The sequence below is a fragment of the Carica papaya genome, chromosome 6 (genome assembly GCF_054855325.1).
Source record: "Carica papaya isolate Zhongbai chromosome 6, ASM5485532v1, whole genome shotgun sequence".
NCBI lineage: Eukaryota > Viridiplantae > Streptophyta > Magnoliopsida > Brassicales > Caricaceae > Carica > Carica papaya.
Genome location: NC_142314.1, coordinates 594,680 through 614,487, shown reverse-complemented (window position 1 = coordinate 614,487; position 19,808 = coordinate 594,680). Strand labels below are relative to the sequence as shown.

The following is a 19,808-nucleotide window of genomic DNA, read 5'->3' as shown; positions in this document are numbered from 1 at the left end:
TAACAAGAACATTAAATTTTAGAATTGGAATTATGTATTTGAGATTTTATAGTGAGATGTATTGTTTTAGTTCTACATAACTTTAATTTGTATCATTTTACTGAAAATATGCAAACATATATCTAATCATATATATATATATACCTATATATATGATACAGTAGGACAAATATATTATAGTTAATGACACATACACTGACAAAAAACATAACAGTAATGTAGGACACTGTCATAACATCATGAGATCTGGCTTCTTTTTTTCTAAAAGAAAAAGAAAACCAAGAGATTTGATTAAAAAATAATCCCTACTGCTTCAGGTGATTGATTTTGAGTGTGGTACAGATTGGAATGAAATATTTGAAATCATAGACAAGGGTTTAAAAAACAAGATGAAAGTTCAAATATTTACAGACGACTAAGAACAAGAAATGAAGTGGGGAAGAATCTGATCAGTTGTTTGAAGCAGTAGGTATGGAGGTTGAAAGGACAACATTAGACAAGAAATGAAGACCATCCTGGATTTTTCCAACTGCTGTGCTACGATCTGCATGGAGATGCTCGGAAAAGGCACTCGCTTTTTCCTGAATTGTTGTCGGCAAATGACCTTCGTGAGAGTCAGCACTAGCGCTTTTGATGGCAGCTGTGTAAGCTTCTGCAACATCTGATATGCCTGCGGGAAGAGCCACATTCTAAATTAACCCACATCAGTTTTTCAACAAATCTTATTCGTTGCATACGATTCAATTCTGCCAGATTATAAAGTTCTGTTTATGGTTCTCGGCAGAAAGATGCAAACATAATTAGAAGAAAAAACAATTACGTATTAGATAACCAAACCTGTGATAAAACTATTGGAAACTGCTTCCACATATCCTGTCATTGATTGAGCCTTCATTCTGATTATCTTAGCTTTCTCAATTGATTCCTCGGGCCATTCAATCTTCACCAACTCCACATCCTCATCCTGAATTTTGTTAGAATGGGATATGATGGACTTACCGAGGTTCAGCAATTGAGACACTGCAAAGCAGCACATCTCAGAAAGTCTCTGCATAAAGGTACATTGGTCATACAATAGCGCACCAGAGGGTAAAGTCAATTTCAATGACAACGACATTAACTGATAACAATAATATACTAATAAATGGTTCAAATGTTTCCAAGAAAAAAAAAAGAGATTAAATCTATCTCCATACGTGAACCCCCTCCGAATGAAGAGATTCTATCCTGCCAGCAGTCCTTTGAATCATATCATTAACAGTCAGTCCTGCTAAAGCACTTGTAAACCTGCAAAATATAAAGAGAAAATATTTGTAATAACAGTTCAAATAATCACTTTGTGAGTACTCCAGAAACAATAGTGCGACCTGAATGAAACTGGAATTCAAACAGAAAATATTAGCAAGCTAGAATGGAATTATATATTCTAAAAGTAATAGTAGAAGAAATCAAAAGATGCTAACTGAAGGTAAGAGATTGAAACCCTCAATTAATAAAAACTTAAATATCACTTAGAATTCAACACAAGAATTTCAAATTTAAAACTAATCAACAAAAGGGTGAACATATTGGCGTAACAATTATTAGGTACTTTGATGAGGTAGTAAGGGAAATTCCAAATAGAAGCCATAGAACTAACACCATGTGGCGGAACATATAAGCAAAATAATATTTGATGGCACACAAATTTTTAACTATAAGGAAAAGAAAAAGATGTATTATGTTATTTGCAATTACCCTGCAGCCATATCAGCAGCCTTGTTAACGCTTGAATCATGTAAAGTCTTCATTTCCTGGTCACTCCCTTCAGTTTCAGTCTCTATTTTCTTTCCTTTAACTGACTCCACAGCGATCCCATCCACTTCAGTGCCAAAACTAAAGATGCTCTGGATTTGTTTAAGTTTTCCATCATACATAGACTTTTGTTCTGAAGACATTTTCGCTTTCCTTCGGTTAAATAACAAGGCATAATGATTAGACAATGCCTCCAATTCCTGCAAGTATTATGGCGCAACGATTTCAAACCAAATAATCATTTCAACAGTTAAAATTCAGATTGTAAGGCAAGAGATGTAATATAACCTCCAACTGTTCTGGACCACCATATATATAAAAGCATCGATCAAAAGTCACTTCCTCATATAACTGGTCCTCATCATCTAGTGATTCAGTATTCTTCTGATTCTTCTCAACTTCAATACCCGTCTCTGAGATCAGTAAATCCATAGTCTCCTTGCCTACAAGTTCAAGCACTTGCATTCCCTTTGCTGTAAATGCTTTTCCAGTCTGTAAGAAAAAGGTATAAGCAAGCAACTAGGGCACCGTTTATCATTAAGTACAAGAATAACACAAACCTCTAATATGGATGGTGCAACAGATCCAGCTGCCGCTGGTAAACCTTCATTCTGGATAGATTCTGCAAAGTTCATGGCAGAATGCTCAAGCCTACAGGAAAGAAATATAACCATTTGATTAACCTGGAAATTGCTGACAAAAAGAGATTTGCTCATGAAAATTATCATAAATTTGTAATGAAATGGAAAGGTCCAGCAATGAGAGGCGAGCCATCCGTGTTAATTTTTTTGAAAATAAAAAAGTATATTCATAAGCACTAAGGGAGTGTAAACTATATACAATACTTACAAATCTACCAAAATGTCTGTAAGGTCCTCAAGATCCTCACTAGAATAAAGCGGTGACCTTTAACAAAAAGCTAAGAGCCTTGAACCAAGAATCCTTGAATATGTCAAATTTACATTCAATACCCCCAAAAAGCCTTCTATTCCTCTCTTGAAAACCACCCAAAAGTTAGCCAATGAGATAAGTTTTAATCTCTTATCCCCGTTCATCTCCAAACACATAACTCCACCTTTACAGATCCAACCCCAAAGCACCATGAGCCAAATTGCACAACCGATGTGCAAACAGACAACACAAAGAATATGATTTCAAAACTCAGATTCTCTCTTGCACAAATAACAACCATTCACTAAATCCTTCTTTATAAGCTTGTCCAGCAATTAAATGCATTCCGGACAGCCTTCCAAGCGAAAAAGGCTATACTCAGGGTTGTTTTTACTTTCCAAATCAGTCTAGTAGGAAAATCTTCATGCTCTGTCTCACCACTATTCAGATGGCCATGATAGGATTTCATGGAGAAAGTGCCTGAAGAGTTCAAATACTCCAAGATCTCCCAATCATTTAAGTTTCTATTCAAATCTATCCACCAAAACCTCGTTGTCACCCTAACCCACCAAGGAATCCTTTATGGTAGCATCCCTATTGCGTGCAACAACATAAATATTAGAAAACTGATGGCACAAAGCTTCCCTCCTTCCAATCATCTTTCCAGAAACACACTCTATGCCCTGACCCCATACTCCACCTAATACACTCATGAAAGTCTCCCCTTTTCCTACTGATTCTTCCACAGTCCCATCACATTCATTCCTCTAGGTTTTTAGAGAACCAACAATTATCATCCACCCCAACAATGATAATCCACCCCATGCTTTGCCTCTATTATCCTCCTCCATAGACTACCTTGCTCCTTCATGAATCTCCACGACCACTTTCCTTGCAGAGCTCCATTAAACCCTGGCAAAATCTCAAACCAAACCACCCCTCAGTATAGGTTGCTTCACCTTGTCCAAAGCCACCAAATGATACCTTCTTTTCTCCGCATAGTCGCCTCAAAGGAAGTTGCATTAGGAGTCATCCATGTTAGTTACAAGGAAATTATCAAAACACTTTGCTTACTGGGTTTGTTCCCAATAAGTACTCCATCCATAGGTGGTGAGAACTTAATAAAGTCATCATTCTTAATGCAAAACGTTGTCCATGTTCAATAGATTTTCTATCTTTCTAACTTCCAAGTAATGAGACAAGGAAAACATGATATAAATGGAGCATTATATAGCTTGGAAAAGTCATTCAAAATAAAGGTCTAATATTAAAAAACCCATTAAAAAATTTTTGTGAATCAAATGCCTGAAGCATAGGTTTGGTTTTCTATCATACCATCATGAAAGTGCTTGGATTCATAGATTCTCTTCTCCAAAAAGGGAAAGCATCCAAGGAGATTTGTTATTCATGATAAAAAGTGTGCTTTACACATACCTCATTCTTCCTTCTCCTTTCATGATCCAACTAGTATTCCCTAAGAAGCCTATTTAGAAGCTGAATGCATAACCTAGAATTGCCTTTTTTCTGCTGAGGTGGCATTAGGGAAGAGAATTCTTATCATTGGTAATCTCAAGAAAAGAGGAAAGATTTGGTTAATGGATGTTATTTATGCATGAGGGCTAGAGAGTCTCCTGACGACATGCTTTCGAGGTGCCCATTTGCCTCTGCCTTTGGTACACTACTATCAAGTTCTTAGGACTAAAGTGGGTCCAGCCACTATTGTCGACAAGATTTGGGATAGATAGAGTAGGGTATCCGGGGTAATAAGAGAAGGAAAAACACTTATTTCCCTTCCTTTTGGCTTTCTTTGAAGGTGTGAGAAGAGAGGAATAGAAGGACTTTGAAGATGCATATCTCCTTTGAGTAGAGTTAGAGATTTGTGGTTCCCAACACTGTGTTTTTGTTTAAGAGTAGTCCTCTTATTTATGATGAGGACCTCTTATTGATACATGGATAAATCTATTATTATCTGTTTTGTGGACATGGGTGGCAAATATATTCTCTTGTTTCTCTTGAGGAAAAAAAAAAAAGGAGCCCCCTGTGTGCCAAATATTTTATACGATATAAACATATTTTTGAAAAGCTAAGATCATTGAATTTTATCCTATTTCATATTCTAAAGAAAGAAAAAATGCCCAGGAGATCATTCAACATTAGCACTTAGGACTTTAAGGCATGTAAATATGCATTCTTTTTTCTTTTAGAAAGAAAACCATTCTATTAATAGCACCATGAGGCTGCAACCCAAAACAAAAGAAAGAATATAAGATTCCTTTTCTTCTAACGTAAAAATGCATTATAAGCAAACCCCAAACTTCATTTGTTATAATCACACAATGACACTTGGTTTATTTCACACATCATCACTCAAACACCATGAGGTATTTCTCATCATTAGAACTTGCACCCTAGATCACAACTTTCAGTTGCACCACTAAAATTACCCTTCCAAGACATTAAAGATTACCTAATCATATTCATAATAATCTAAAGACAATAATCCTACAATATTACCAAAATCCAGCGTAGAAGGTTTCCATTATTGAACTCTATCCATTTAGAACATAAAGTATTACCCAAACATATTAGAGCTTAGATCACTACCCAACATGGCAATCTTAACTACAGAAAAAAGTGTCTACATTCATTGAAAGTATTAACAGCAACTTAGTGCTTAGACCACTAAGCCCTGACATTTTCGACAGCAAATTCATTGAAACTTGATGACCTTGAGAAATACAAATCAACATGTCAAGTAACATGCATCTACCTATTCTCTTTCCAGCCACCAACTTCCTAGACCATATAATGTAGCATGGAAAATCCTTTCAGATGCAATGTTAACCATCACCATTTCTTCATTACGGCAATAACTAAAGGTAATTATTAGACAATCATACATTAATAAGTGATCAAACATACTTCTGGACCAAATTTGAACCCCCTCTCAACGCATTGCCGAATGCCTGCCAGGCCCCAGAAGCGAAGTTCTCAACAGAATTGTCAAGAGCCTTTAAACCCTGCAAATATTGAAATATTGCGCACTCTTTAGATCAAAAGATACACCAAATAAAGAAAATTGACAGAAATTATAGATAAGAAAGAAAACACCAAAAATGGAAAAACATGACGTAGAAAAGAGGAGCACATTACATTCTCTCAATTACTGTACAACTTATAGATGCAAGCAGAAACAAACGTAGACAAAAAGAGAAAAGTCACTATAACCAGTATGAGAGTGAATATATACTTGCCTGACCAAGTAAGGTGTCCTCACTCACATTCTCCAGTTTGTCCAAAGCAGACTTTCGCAACTTCTCTTTCTCACCATCGCTAACTTTTTCAGTAGCAGGTTCCTCAGCATCTTCACCCTCAGAAGATTCTTCATCCTCAGCTGTGTTTTGGATGTCTGAAATGCTCTTTGCTGCCTTCTCTGCAACCACAACAGCCTGAATAGACAAGATTGTAAATACTGTTCAAAAAAGTTGTAAATGTTCTAACAAGGACATTAAAAGCGAGATACAGAAACATCTATTTTTTTTTTTGTCTCCAATACTGTGGCACATAAACAAAAATAAAGTTTCTAACGAGTTTCAAGAGTATCACAAGAGCAATAACAAATTTGATACTACGGGTCTATAAGAAATTATTTCGGAAACTCACAAGAAGCCCAAAAAATATGCTAAAACTAGGTCTGGAAATAATTCTCGCAGATATATCAATTTGTTTTGCTTCCCATATCATTTAATTTGTCCAGAAGTCAACCGAGAATAGTGGTGCTTCCATTAATAAAAATGGTCAGACCACCATGATGAGAAATCTACTAACTTACAAGACATCAGTATTCAAAGAAAACAACTAGCATCTTAGACTCAAAAACAACATTTTGAACAAAAAGGTAGAGTAATTCAAGCTCTAGAAGAAAAAAAATACAAACAAACTTAAAGAATGTCTAATTTAGCACAAGCGAAAGGCAACCTCCATTATTGCAAAGAGGGTGGGCTCTAGGGCACCAAGGCTCTAGTGTAGCCCTAGTATGGAACCCGGAGCTCATTTCGGGCACCCAATGACAACCTCCATGATTAATCCATAACTTCAATGATACAAGTGAGACCATGTTAGGTAGCACAATCGTTAGATTTCCACTTTATTATCACAAAAACAATAAATGAACACAAAGACTCAAAACATTTGCCCTGATACAAAAATGAATACCAATGAAATTTGAATCCCATGATACACGAAAACTGCAAAAGGTAACACCAACTGCACCACCCAAATTGCGGAGGAAAAAATCAAGTAAGCAGAAGAAAACCTACTGAACTAAGCATCAAAACAGTTCATCCCTCCAAAATGGTACCAGAAAAAACCAATCGAATTTCAGTCCCATAGACCAGATACACCGCGAACCCTCAATCTCCTACCATGATAACCTAACGTAAAAACAATTAACAGAATATACACTGTAACCAAAAATTAAATCTAGAACGGAGAGGCAGAGGCGTACATTGCGAGAGATCTCTTCCGCGGCCTTTTGAAGATCTGAGAGAACAGATAGAGCAGAAAAACCCCAACCCCATCCTCCTCCCGTAGCCTTTGGCGGTTCCTCCTTTCGTTCTTCTTCCTGTTTAGGAGATTCTTCGCCTTCTTTATGCAGATCCTGATTACCTTCCATTTCTTCTTCCTCTTTCCCGAGTTCGAGAGTGGATTGAAATGAGCTTTTTGAGTGAAAAAGGTTTTCTCTTTTTCCCGAAATTCAACAGTACTTACGGTACACAAGGAATCTAAACGAGATCTAATACAATATTGGAAGCAAAATTGTTGGAAGTTGAATATCAGGTTGCAGAAAGGTGGGATTCAGCGTGCATTTGAAGGTAACCGAGTTCTAAATGAATTTATTAAAAAAATAAAATAACATTTATTATAAATATAATTATATTAAAATTTACATACAAAATGAATTATATAATTTATAAAAATATATAAATTTAACAATACAAAAATTGTAATTATAAGTGAGAATAATAATTAAATTATACATATATATTAATTATAATATTTGATTTAAACTCATAATTTTTTTGAAAAAAAAAATAAATATATTAATAATTAAATTAAATAATTAATAGTAAAACGTGATAATTTTAATACGTGATATTTTAAAATTTTACGTTTTAAAAAAATATATTTAAAATTTTAATTATAATTTTATTTTTAAAATTTACTCGTTATAAAATTATTATTTAATTATAAAATTAAATCTCAGCGAGTTTATTACAATTTCTTATTAACAGTTCGAAAACTCTTCCCTGCAACACAATTCATATAAGATATTTGCACACTTGTATCCCTCTCCTCCTATCATGGCTGATGAATCCAAGGTTTCTGGGCGAAGAAATCCAAGAATGATTATGCTAAAAGACTAATTCAGTACCACCAAAAAGAAAAACTCATACCATGAAAGCCAAACAAGCCTCAGTCGACCAGGCGTGCTTTACTTGCAGAAACTTTCACGAGGACTTGAAGCTTTCCTTCTTTACAAATGCAGGTTCCATCTTTTCTTGGACCGGTTATCATTCTCGTGCTTACACTCATTTTCTCTATCTGCATGTTAAGTTATTTCCTCTGCATCAAATCATCTGCCAGAAACAGATCGGGCTGCAGTGATGGAAGGGTGACTACCACGACGCCGGTGTCGCTGCTGGAGGTGAAGGTGACCCTGCCAGTGGAGGTGATTTGCGGAGATAAAATAGTGGTGGATAAGTATGATCCGAGGGAATTGGCTCAGATTCCGAAAACCAGGCTCGGAGAAGGCACCCTGGGAAGCTTGTTTAAAGTTGTTCTGAACTGTGGTTCCATAGTTACAATCAGAAAAATAAGAACCGAGTTGATTAGAGGTGCAGATGATCTAAAACTGTGGATTAATTTCTTCAAAGAGATTCGGGATGAGTGGTTGCTGCCCATTCTCTTCAGCTTCTGGTACGGCGGTGAAGCTTATGTTTTGTATGAGTATATGTGTCTGGGAAGCTTGGAGGAGCTCTTACATGGTACGATGGGAAAAGTGATATTTTTACTGGAAAAATTTTTTCTCTGTTTCCAAGCTTGTGTGGCTTTTCATTGTTCGTTCATGGGTAAATTTCAATCTTCCCCAAATCAAGAACAAGTAGTTTTCCATATTGTGTTGCCTTTTATAATTCAAGAACTTCAAGATTCCATTTTCCATAACTTGAAAAGTTTCCAACTTTAGTGGCTTAATTCTACCCGAAAATATTATAGCTCGAATTGCGCAATTTTGGCATACAAAGACTCGGGTTTGAAAGAGAAAAACGCGTTGTAATTTCTAATAAATTGAAATACATCCTCGTAAAGTAGGTCACATTGATCGAATCATGTAGATTCGGTGTTCTTTTTACCTACTTAATTTATCATGTAGCATATATGAGATTTTCCTAGTTAACCATAAAAATTTTGACTGTTGATCAATTGTTGCGATGTAGGAAGCGAAGGAATCCAGTTCAGTCCATTGAATTGGGGAATCAGAAAGCAAATAGCACTTTGTGCAGCCAAGGCAGTGGCCTCCATTCACAACCAGTTGACTAAAAATGGTGAAGCTCTTGTCTGTGGTGTGATCAAATCTTCCAATATCTTGATTGGAACCGACTTTTCTGCTTGCCTCTCGAGCTATGAGACACCTTATCTGGTACCTACATCTCTCATCATCAGAAGGAATCATGGAAGAATAGCACCTGAACTTAGACATGGTCGGAACTACCCCAAAAACTTTACACAGAAGTCTGATGTATACAGCTTTGGGGTACTACTTCTAGAGCTTATAACAGGGAAGAGACCTTCAATGACCAACTTGGGAGAGTACATTTTAGAGAAGACCAAGAAAGATGGATTAAAAGGCATATACGACATGGAAATTGGAGAAGTGAAAGAAAATATGATTGGAATGGCTAGAGTTGCTCAGCTTTGCGTCTCGAGAGAACCGAAAGATAGACCTTCCATGGATAAAGTTGTGAGCTTGATTCAGGGGTTGCCAGAGTAGGAAACTATCATTTTGTAGGTGACTTGAAAAAATAATTGGTTTAAAAAGTTTTGTGAAATTTTTCAACCAAGAAATTATCTATATGGAATATTTAAATTTATAGGAAAAATAAACAAATATATTTATAAATTAAAGTAAAAAAAATGAATTATAACAAGTTGAATATTGAAGAAACTGTCTCTTTATTGTTCTTAATGTGTTTGTTTTTAAGCTGAACGTATCATTGCATTATGTTATACAAAAATAACCGAGGAAGAAAAGAAAAGGAAAAAAAAAAGAAAAAAGAAAAACTCGAACAGGGGAAAAAGCTCAGAGAAACAGAGTGAAGTCAGATTTATATTACTAACAAGTGATTCTCTGCTTCTCACCTTACAATCTTCATAGAATGAACAGCAACTAAATTACAAGTTTACAATTTCTTTATGAGAAGTTTGGCTACCGAGGCGAGTCGTGCTTACAGTGCTTCTTGAATCTTGAATATACTTTTTAAAGGCGACAGAACTTTTAGTAGCCTGGGAAAATTGGTGGAGGTGGTGATGCGTATTGGAATCCAATTGTTGGTGGAAGGATAAAGTCGTCGTCTGAAGGTGGAGTATCAAAAGAAGGATCAGGAGATGGAAGTGAGGGTGGTGGTGGTGGTGGTGGTGGTGGTGAATGGACTGGAGGTGGAGGAGAGAAAACGGGTGGTGGTGGGGAGTGAACTGGAGGTGGAGGAGAGAAAACGGGTGGTGGTGGAGGTGGAGAGTAGACTGGCGGTGGTGGGGAGTAAACTGGTGGTGGTGGTGATGGAGACGGTGGTGGGGGAGATGGGGACGGTGGTGGTGGTGATGGAGATGGTGGTGGGGGAGATGGGGATGGTGGTGGTGGGGATGGAGAAGGTGGTGGTGGGGATGGAGAAGGTGGTGGTGGTGATGGGGATGGTGGTGGTGGGGATGGAGATGGTGGTGGTGGGGATGGAGATGGTGGTGGTGGGGATGGTGGTGGAGGAGAATGAACCGGTGGTGGTGGAGATGGTGGTGGTGGGGAATGAACAGGTGGTGGTGGAGATGGTGGTGGTGGGGATGGTGGTGGAGGAGAGAAGACCCGAGGTGGTGGAGGAGAATAGACAGGTGGTGGTGGGGAGTAAACCGGTGGCGGTGGCGGTGATTGTACTGGTGGTGGAGGTGGTGGTGAAGACTGGTCTAATGGTTGTGTAAATGGTGGTGGTGGTGAACGTCGTTTAGGCTTAGGAGACAAGTCATGAGGGTCATCCTCTCCAGGTACTGGAACTTCTGGTTTCCCAGGTACCGGAGTTTCTGGTTTTCCCGGCTTGGATTCTGGAGCCCCCGGTTTTTCCTTTTCAGGGTCATCTGGTTTTCCAGGTTCAGGCACTGGGGTCTCTGGTTCTTCAGGTTCAGGTTTTGGATCTTTAGGGTCTGTTGGAGTCTCCGGCTTTGTGGGTGATGGAGACTCTGGGTCTGTTGGTTCATGTTCTGGAGCCTCTGGTTTTGATGGGTCATGTTCTGGAACATCTGGTTTATCTGGTTTAGGCGTTGGGACCTCTGGGCTTTCGGGGTTAGGCTCTGGGATTTCTGGACTCTCCGGTGGAGACACCGGAACTTTTGGATTTTCTGGTTCAGATCCTGGTGTCTCTGGTTTGCCTGGTTCAGGCACTGGAACTTCTGGTTTTCCTGGTTCAGGCACAGGAGTCCCTGGCTTCTCCCTTTCAGGTGTCGGAGGTTCCTCGGATGGTTTTGGCACCGGTGACGGTTTAGGTGGCTGAGGGCTTGGTGCTTCCTTTGGTGGCTTTGGTGCTGGTGATGGTTTTGGTGATGATGGTGAAACTGGTTCAATTGGTTTTGGTCCAACTGGTGGCTTGGTTCCAGGGGTAGGAGCCGGTGGCTTTACCTTCTGTTCAGGTGGGTTTGGATTTTGAGGTGGTGATGGTTTAGGCGATGGTTTCCGAGGCTCAGATGGCGATCTGGGTTTTGAGGGAGAAGATCCTCCAGCACATTTATCCTTACTACAATCCACCGGACGACTCACCACTGGCACACATTCCTTGGCAGATTTCTGCTTTGGCCGATCAGGCAAACAATTGCTCGTATCATCCAATATTATGCTCTTCCCAGAAGATGGTATGCAAGCTTGAGCCTCCCCATTAAAGTAATTAAAAGAGAAAGTGAAATTTGCCAAGCTTGGTAACTTGCAAACATTCTCAGGCACAAACCCAGTTAGCTTATTGTGTGAAATGTCCAAATGCTCAACACTTTTCAGGCCTGAAAAGCTTTGTGGCAACACGCCGGTAAATCTGTTGGAGCTTACATCAAAGACGGTGACATTGATGAGTGATCCGAGCTCAGACGGCATACAACCGCCAAGTGCGTTGCCTATGAAGAGAATCTCATTCAAATTCGTCATCTTTCCGATGCTTTTGGGAAGGCAGCCGATAAATTTGTTATGAGCAAATGATATAACAGAGGCGGTGGATTTGCCTATTGATTCGGGGATGCCAGAAGTGAACCTATTATTGTTCAAGAAGATGGCATCGAGATCTTTCTCGAAGACTTCAGATGGCAATTCGCCTTCGAAGTCGTTGAATCTGATGTCGAGGTATTTCAGGGCTGGCCATGTTAGCACAACTGTGGGGAAAGGTCCAACAAAACGGTTGTTGCTGATATCAAATTCGTGCATAAGCGTGAGCTTGGATACAGTTTTGGGGACAACACCACAGAACCTGTTAGAATTAATATGTAACAGGCTGAGATCTGTCATGAGCCCGAGCTCAGCCGGAAGGTAACCAGCGATATCAGCACCATTAAGATCAATACCAGCGACAACAGTCAGTTTTGGATCATCAAGCGCCTGAGCGCAAAAGACTCCATTGTATTCACAAACATGAGGACCAAACCAGTTGCCTGTTGTGTTAAAAGGGTCAGAGTAGATAGCTTTTTTCAAGGCCTGAAGAGCAACATAAGCTCTCTTCAGCCTGTGGTTTGCAAAAGTTACTTTCAGGTCAATTTGAAATTCGAGATCATCAGGAAGCTCGCCATTTTCCGGGAGCGTTAAGAGCTGTCGCCTAGCAATAAGGGATGCTTCGTGGTGTGTTAAGGCAAAAGAGAAGGTAGACAAGAGAGAAGAGAAAATAAGAAAGCAGCCAAAGGCCTGCATTCTTAGAGGTTTAGCCATTGCCGACCACCTTGGAAGGCCCAAGGCTGCTTATAGAAGGCTGATGTATGAGATGATGGGAGGGTATTATATGCAGGAGATGGGGATATAGAGAGGCAATGTTTGACAGCCATTGATAGAATGTAGAAAGCAGCTTCTATATTTAGGACAAGAGCACTAGTTGATTCAGACACCACAAAAATTTTGGGAATTTCTCTAATCTTAGAAAACAACGAAAGGAGATTGCATAGTTTCCGGAACATAATATGTTCGATTAAGAGAAAAAAAGTACCTAAAAAAACTGATAATTGACTCAGTCTTCACTTTCATTTTTCCAATTAGACAAACTCAATACCCATATCAGAATTTTAATAGCATGACACCCATAGTTTCTGAAAGGAACTTATGTGTTTTTTTTTTATTCTTCGGCTTAGATTCTTCGATTTTTACACGCGAAACACATAGAATCCGTGGCCGGTCCCATGAAACAGAAGCTTAAAATCTGGGAAGAACAGAATTTTCATTTGATGGTCTTGGAAGATGGAGAGATTAACTGAACTAACAAGAATTAGGCACAAGTTAATAAACTATTTTTCGTAAGTTTAAAAATGACTAGAGAAGCTTTTATTCATGGCAATGAGAGGCTAGTTCAGTTTTTGTCTGAGAAAACTTGTTCTTGGTCTGTGTGGGGTAAGTTTTTATGGAAGAATTTGAAAGTTTTAAGACTGTTAGTGCTCAGTTTGATGCAAAAGCTTTCGCCTTTGAATTGTCAAAAGAAATCTGCCAGAGGTATTCTTTTGCTTTAAATTAGGATCCTTTTTTGTTAAGTTTTCAAATGATTTCTTGAGGTTTCAGAGTTTCAGGACTGGAATTCTTCAAAAAAATTTGTGATATGGGTGGTAACTGGAGGGCAGTAATTATAATTTCTGACGCAAATATATTCATATACTGGTTTTTAACTTGTCAAATACATACTATATGTATATATGGATATATATAGATATATATATATATATATATAATTTCGTTCATATATTTATCACAACCCACTAGAAAATAAGCTTCAAGTTCTTCACCACTCAAGTTCTTCACCAAGTGTCCCTGGATATAAATAAATATATATATCTGTATGTATGTATAGTTTGGCTGGGTGGAGGAAAACTTGGCACTTGAATCGCATCAAACATTATAGCTTTGATAGTTGATATAATATAATTTTGAGCAGAAAAACCGAAATTGAATTTGCTTCCAGATCAGGGCTACCCACCATCTTTCTCTAAGACCAAAATCTTGGGTCCAATTTTCAACCAAGTTCCAGAAAATCCACTGCAAGCAATCAATCCAAATTCCAATCCTCATTGCCGATCAGTAATAGATTCAATTCACAACTTGCAAAATTATCAAAATTTACATACAAACTTGCAAGGAACAGTAGTTTTTGATCACACATTAACTTGTTCTTAGAGTAATTTTAGATGGACACAAGCCAGAAAGTGAAATCCCCATAATAATAATACTTTCCCAAAACAATCTATAGACACTTAAACTTATCCACATATATAACTATAACCAAGCATGGTAAAGACAGTTTTTTTTTTTTTCCAAAACATCCAAGCTAGCTCCTTGAATCAATCTGTTTCGTGATCCGGTACAGGCGAGTACCACGCAGGGAACTTCCCTTTGGTTCGGAGCAATCTAGTGTACGGTGAATCTGGCATTCTTGACCTCTCTTCTTCCTCTATCTCTTCTGGTGACTTTGGCAGTCCGTCCGGAATATGAAAATGTTTGTCTCCTTCTTTCTCTGCATCAGATGGCTTTGCCACACCAAACCCGTTGGCTTTTCCTTTGTGGATTGATGCAATTCCATGTAAGCACCCGATTAAGGACTTGACACCGCCGGCTTGAAGAATTAGCTTCTCTACATCCTCCTTTGATGACTCTCTCTGGATTACATTGCAATGACATAGAAGATCAGCTCTTTTTCTGATTGAAAAAATGGTTGCAAGGAATTCAAATAATTCAAGACGTTCCATTTCATTTGGAGACAAAACCATACGCAAATCATTGAGGTTAAAAGCAAGGAAACCTCTTCATACACCCATTTTAGTTATAAATCCAGTTAAATTAGGAAATGAAAGCAAAATCGCAAGCAATTTATTCAAAGCTCTTTTCCGAAATTACTTGCAAGGAATTCAAGCTATTGAAGATGTTCATGTTATTGGAGACAAAAACAAAAAGCAAATAATTATTGTCAAAAGAACGTAACGCTCTTTTGCTTTAACTGCGTATTCAGTAAATCAAACCAAATAAAAAGTAGAAAAAAAGGATTCCTAGCGACCAAACAAGCCCTCAAAAGGTGTAGTTCGATGAATTTGTTCTTTTTACCTCAAGATCTTTGAGCTCGAAATAAGCCCTCCAACAGCTATAAGAATCATCTCCTTCAAGCGTTGAACAGTAATCTGAACAGCCACAAAGTACCAAATTCAATTATAAATCTAACATATAAAGCACCAATAGAAAGAACGCAATACCGCCAAACCATATAAAACCAAATCAACAAACATTTAAAACCGTAAGTATCCACGATTAGACATCAATATCCGCAGAATAGGAAGTTTCTAACATCCACCTTTTTTAACAAAAAATAACAAGAAACATATTTAAGCCAACACAATCCTCTTTCTTTCCAAAGCAAGTAACTCTCGCTTTTTCTCCAAATAGAGAAAATCTGATTTCGCCATTAAAGTCGACAAATTACCTGCGAGCTCGGTCTCGGATTTCTCGATCAGAGGAGGCTCTTTGATGACACGCTCGAACTTCGTCCTGCTAAACGGCTCCAGCTTCGGTATATAATGGTTGCTCCTCGTCGTGGAACAACAGATCCTGGAATTAAATCTCGTCATCGACGGTGATAATCTCGATGCCGTTATTCCATGAATATCTTTAGCCTCCAGTAGAATAGGACACCCGCAAGAACGAAGAGTAACTGACTCTATCATCGTATCCAAACACAAAACGCAGGAGAGATTAACCAGAGACTGAGAATGAAGACCTTGCTCACTCTGGTTTGGAGTGGGATGAAGAAGAAGACGACGACGATTAGGAATTTAAAGAAAAAGTGCAACGCAGGGCCAGACTGAAGCGGATAAGGATCAGATATTTAATTTCAAAATAAATATATATTTTATTTGGCTTCTAGATATTTTAGTATTAGGGAATTTTGGATTTAATCAATAGATGAGATAAATCGTGACCGTTGATTTTATCTCGTCCTTTAGATTGCGCCACGTGGATGCGCGGAAGGAATTCTGTTGGCGCCGTTGGCGGGTTTAGCAGATAGATGCGGCAAGCGTGAAACGGTGTAGGGGAATAACCGTTGGTTTTGACGTCGGTCATCCAGCGTCTCAAATACCAAACTTCTCCATATTTCTTTTCCCTAATACGTAATTTTTTATTAAAAATTTTATATTTTAAAAATATTTTAGTAATTAAATAAAAAATATATACAGAGATTCATATCAAATAATAAATAATTTTTAATTAAAATATTTTTAATCAATAATATTTTTAAAATTTAAAATACAAATCACAATTTATCTGAACTACTATTTATTTGATCTGAACTGTGACAATTATAATTTTATTGTTATAAATTTTGTAATAAATTAAATATTATTTTTTATTATAAGGAAGATAATTATGAATCTTATATAATTAAATAAATGTGCCTCATTTTTATGAGCTACATGGTCATATTGTCTACGAATCCGCGCAAGTTTTATATTTAGTCGGCCTTATAATAAGTATCTGTAATCTTGAATTATAGATTTAAACTCTGAAGTGTCTTACTCCGTAGAGAAAACAGCAATATAAACTAATTTAATATATAGTTCTATTATGTTTGGGGCTTGGATGCGATCGTGAATATATTTAGAGTGTCTCGACATCATAGGAGCTTAGCTTAGAAGGATGATTGACATTCATGTAATTTGTTCGATAATGTAACTATCAGGTGGCCAATAAAATTTCTTATACTAAACTCAACCGCTACTCCTGGTTCATATATCGTAGCATTAACATTACATTTCCAAAATCCCTGGCTCTGGACATTAGCATTCTAATGGAGCGGTCCGCACTTGTTGTCGCCTAACCTTTATATCATAGAGTTCTCGCACCTACTTCCATTATGCAGGGACTTTTTCATGAGAAACAAAAATATCTGATATACAAACTGTTTTTCATTCAATAAGAACTCATTCGTTTCGCTCCATAGATGCCATAGAAAACTGAGGGCTTCCGTTGCATTTGCATCCGGATTAGGTTTATTAAGTATGAGTTATTTTCACATTTATGAGAATATTCATATTTTTTTTCTTAAAAATCAATGTATAAAATCTGCTAGCACGCTCTAGTTTTATCACAATCAAAAAATACATGACAGAGATCATTAACGTCGTCACATCTCGTGCAATTTGGCAACATATTAACACCCATTTCCTTTAGCCAGGTTTTCATAGGTAAGTTATCCGTCAATAGTAGCCAAGTAAAATTTTTAACCTTAATATCATGTTTAATCGTGATAAATGATAGTCAATTAATGTATAGTACTCCATGATCATGAGAAAATCATTTTTGTTTCAACTTCATACCAGATGAGATGGTAGCAAACGACATCCAACTGACAAATTTTGGATGAATCTTAAAACTACCGAATCAATTGTATGTGACCGACATGTAATTTTTTTTTTTGTTATACTCTCATGAAATATACTTAATTCTAGTTACACCCTCAAATAAATACAATATTTCTCTTCTCCTTTCCTTAAATTAATTCATGGTATGGGATTATTTCAAATACATTTTAATTTTTTGTGTTAAAATAATTTTAGATTTAATATAATAATATATAATTACAATCGTTTATTTCTAATATATAAATAATTTTATTTTTATTAAAATTAAATTAATATGATAATATAAATAATAATTATTTATTTTATTATATATAAAAATTTAATTTGATTATGTGTAATAATTATTTATTTAAATATAAATTTAATTATATTCTTATATAATTATTTTTTTTTTCATTATATACTTCTTATATACAATTTACTATTACATATAATATGTAAAGATAAATTAGTAATTTTACTGAAAATACAACCACATCATTCTATCATTCTATCATCCAAACAAACAGTTGTCATTAATATACATTAATACATAATCATCGAAACATAAATTTTTTTTTTTTTTATCATTCTTATCTTGTGTCATTGTCATACGTTAATTACTAATCACTAAAATTTATTCAAACAGAATTCTAATTTCTATATATTTTTATACGTCACAGCTGTTCGTTTGTTGATTAGCGTGACTCTCCCTTAGATAGAGATAAGCCAACTTTATTATGTATCTACCGGTCTTATTAGTTATTCAAATTTTTTTATCCTCTCTTGTTCTAATACTCAAATATATGCTTCTTATTCTATATAACTTGATTATCACTTAGCATACAAGTTTTGTTTTTAATTTTATATAAATTTCATTGTAATGTAGAAATCATTATAAAAAAAGTTTTATCTTTTTTTTTTGTATTCTTTATTTCAAAAAATGTGGTAATTATTTTATTTTTTTGAAAAATATCATGTAATTATTATTAAATTAGTAACATAGTCGTGATGGTTACACGATATATGTACACACGCTTAACACCCGTTTTAAACAAAATAATTAAATGTAGAATTCAAACGGGTCCTAACTAAGATCGAATCAAAATAAATCAATATAAATTCAAATCAAAGTATGATGGTAATTGAAGTATTCATTCGTTTTAACCGAATTATATTAAAAATTAATTAAATATAGAATTCAAATATATTCTAACTAAGATCGTATAAAAAATGAATTGATGTGAATTTAAATTAAAGTACGATGGTAAATTAAAAGTGTTTATCGATTCGGGACTAAATTATACAAAAAACTAAATTAAATATAGGGTTCAAATGGAGTTGGTTTAATCCGGGGGCGCCCGACCCATTTATATTTACATTCGGGTCTCCCGCACCGCGCACACAATGCCCGTTTGCTTTATCGAAAGTCCAAGCCCATGAAGCAATCGGGTCCCGGGTCGGTTACTTGACTCGGACCATCAAATAATTGATTTCTTTTGGTTTGTACGTGTAAAATAATTTATTTTAAATTTTCAGAACCGCCTGGTTGGCCACGTTGTCACCAGTTGCCAAACCATATAATTATGTTACAATAATTTAAGGACAAAATTTTTCTTAATCTTCCCAAATCATGCTATTATTTATTTACCATAATTCACCATACATACATACATGCACATATACATATATATATGTATATAATACATGTATATTACATTTATGGGATTTATCATAATGTTGGAATAATGTTAAATACATAGTTAAAATTTGAAAATTTTTACAAATTAATTTAGTGATTAAGATAATAATTAGTAAATTTAATTATTTAACACGAACAAAATATGATAAAATTGTATATAATTGAAAATAAAATTAACAAAATGTTTGACTGTATCTACACTCTTATCTCCTTTATCACTAAACGGTTATTTAGGGATTTTAACTGGTGATTCGGTTTATTTTTTCCTCGACGATGAAACTACCTCTTATCGTCTCGTTGGCCGAACGTTGACTCATGTTATTTTGAAGTCATATCTAGTATTCAGAATTTAGATCGATTTAGTACCGTTCTTGCGGTCTATCGTATTGAATCGACAGTTTATTTTTTCTTCATATAGTATATACAGTTTTAATTACTGGTTTGACCGGTTCTATAACTCTATGAATTAGTAGGTTTTTGATTCTTCAAACTCCGTTCTTAATTTCATGTGGAGACAAAATATGTTCGTTATAAGATTTTAAATATTATT

The 19,808-nt window shown here is 36.2% G+C and overlaps 4 protein-coding genes across 4 annotated transcripts; 1 reads left to right on the top strand and 3 right to left on the bottom strand.

Annotated features, from left to right (window-relative positions):
• Positions 1–196: 196 nt before the first annotated feature.
• Positions 197–7,571, bottom strand: LOC110813789 (BAT2 domain protein). Its single transcript, XM_022041049.2, has 9 exons — positions 7,193–7,571; positions 5,940–6,134; positions 5,608–5,705; positions 2,355–2,445; positions 2,083–2,286; positions 1,738–1,994; positions 1,197–1,287; positions 838–1,048; positions 197–670 (listed from the first exon to the last, which is right to left on the bottom strand). Exons 1-9 carry the CDS (start codon positions 7,358–7,360, stop codon positions 450–452), a joined length of 1,536 nt encoding a protein of 511 aa, XP_021896741.1. The 5' UTR covers positions 7,361–7,571; the 3' UTR covers positions 197–449.
• Positions 7,572–8,026: 455 nt separating this feature from the next.
• Positions 8,027–10,026, top strand: LOC110813698 (putative inactive receptor kinase At2g26730). The gene is made up of 2 exons (XM_022040941.2): positions 8,027–8,732; positions 9,183–10,026. Exons 1-2 carry the CDS (start codon positions 8,228–8,230, stop codon positions 9,734–9,736), a joined length of 1,059 nt encoding a protein of 352 aa, XP_021896633.1. The 5' UTR covers positions 8,027–8,227; the 3' UTR covers positions 9,737–10,026.
• LOC110813699 (Leucine-rich repeat (LRR) family protein) lies at positions 9,902–12,968 on the bottom strand. Its single transcript, XM_088222763.1, has one exon. It carries the CDS (start codon positions 12,902–12,904, stop codon positions 10,241–10,243), a length of 2,664 nt encoding a protein of 887 aa, XP_088078889.1. The 5' UTR covers positions 12,905–12,968; the 3' UTR covers positions 9,902–10,240.
• Positions 12,969–14,221: 1,253 nt separating this feature from the next.
• On the bottom strand, positions 14,222–16,034 carry MEE14 (maternal effect embryo arrest 14). Its single transcript, XM_022041033.2, has 3 exons — positions 15,642–16,034; positions 15,269–15,342; positions 14,222–14,826 (listed from the first exon to the last, which is right to left on the bottom strand). Exons 1-3 carry the CDS (start codon positions 15,880–15,882, stop codon positions 14,512–14,514), a joined length of 630 nt encoding a protein of 209 aa, XP_021896725.1. The 5' UTR covers positions 15,883–16,034; the 3' UTR covers positions 14,222–14,511.
• Between the last annotated feature and the right edge of the window lie 3,774 nt (positions 16,035–19,808).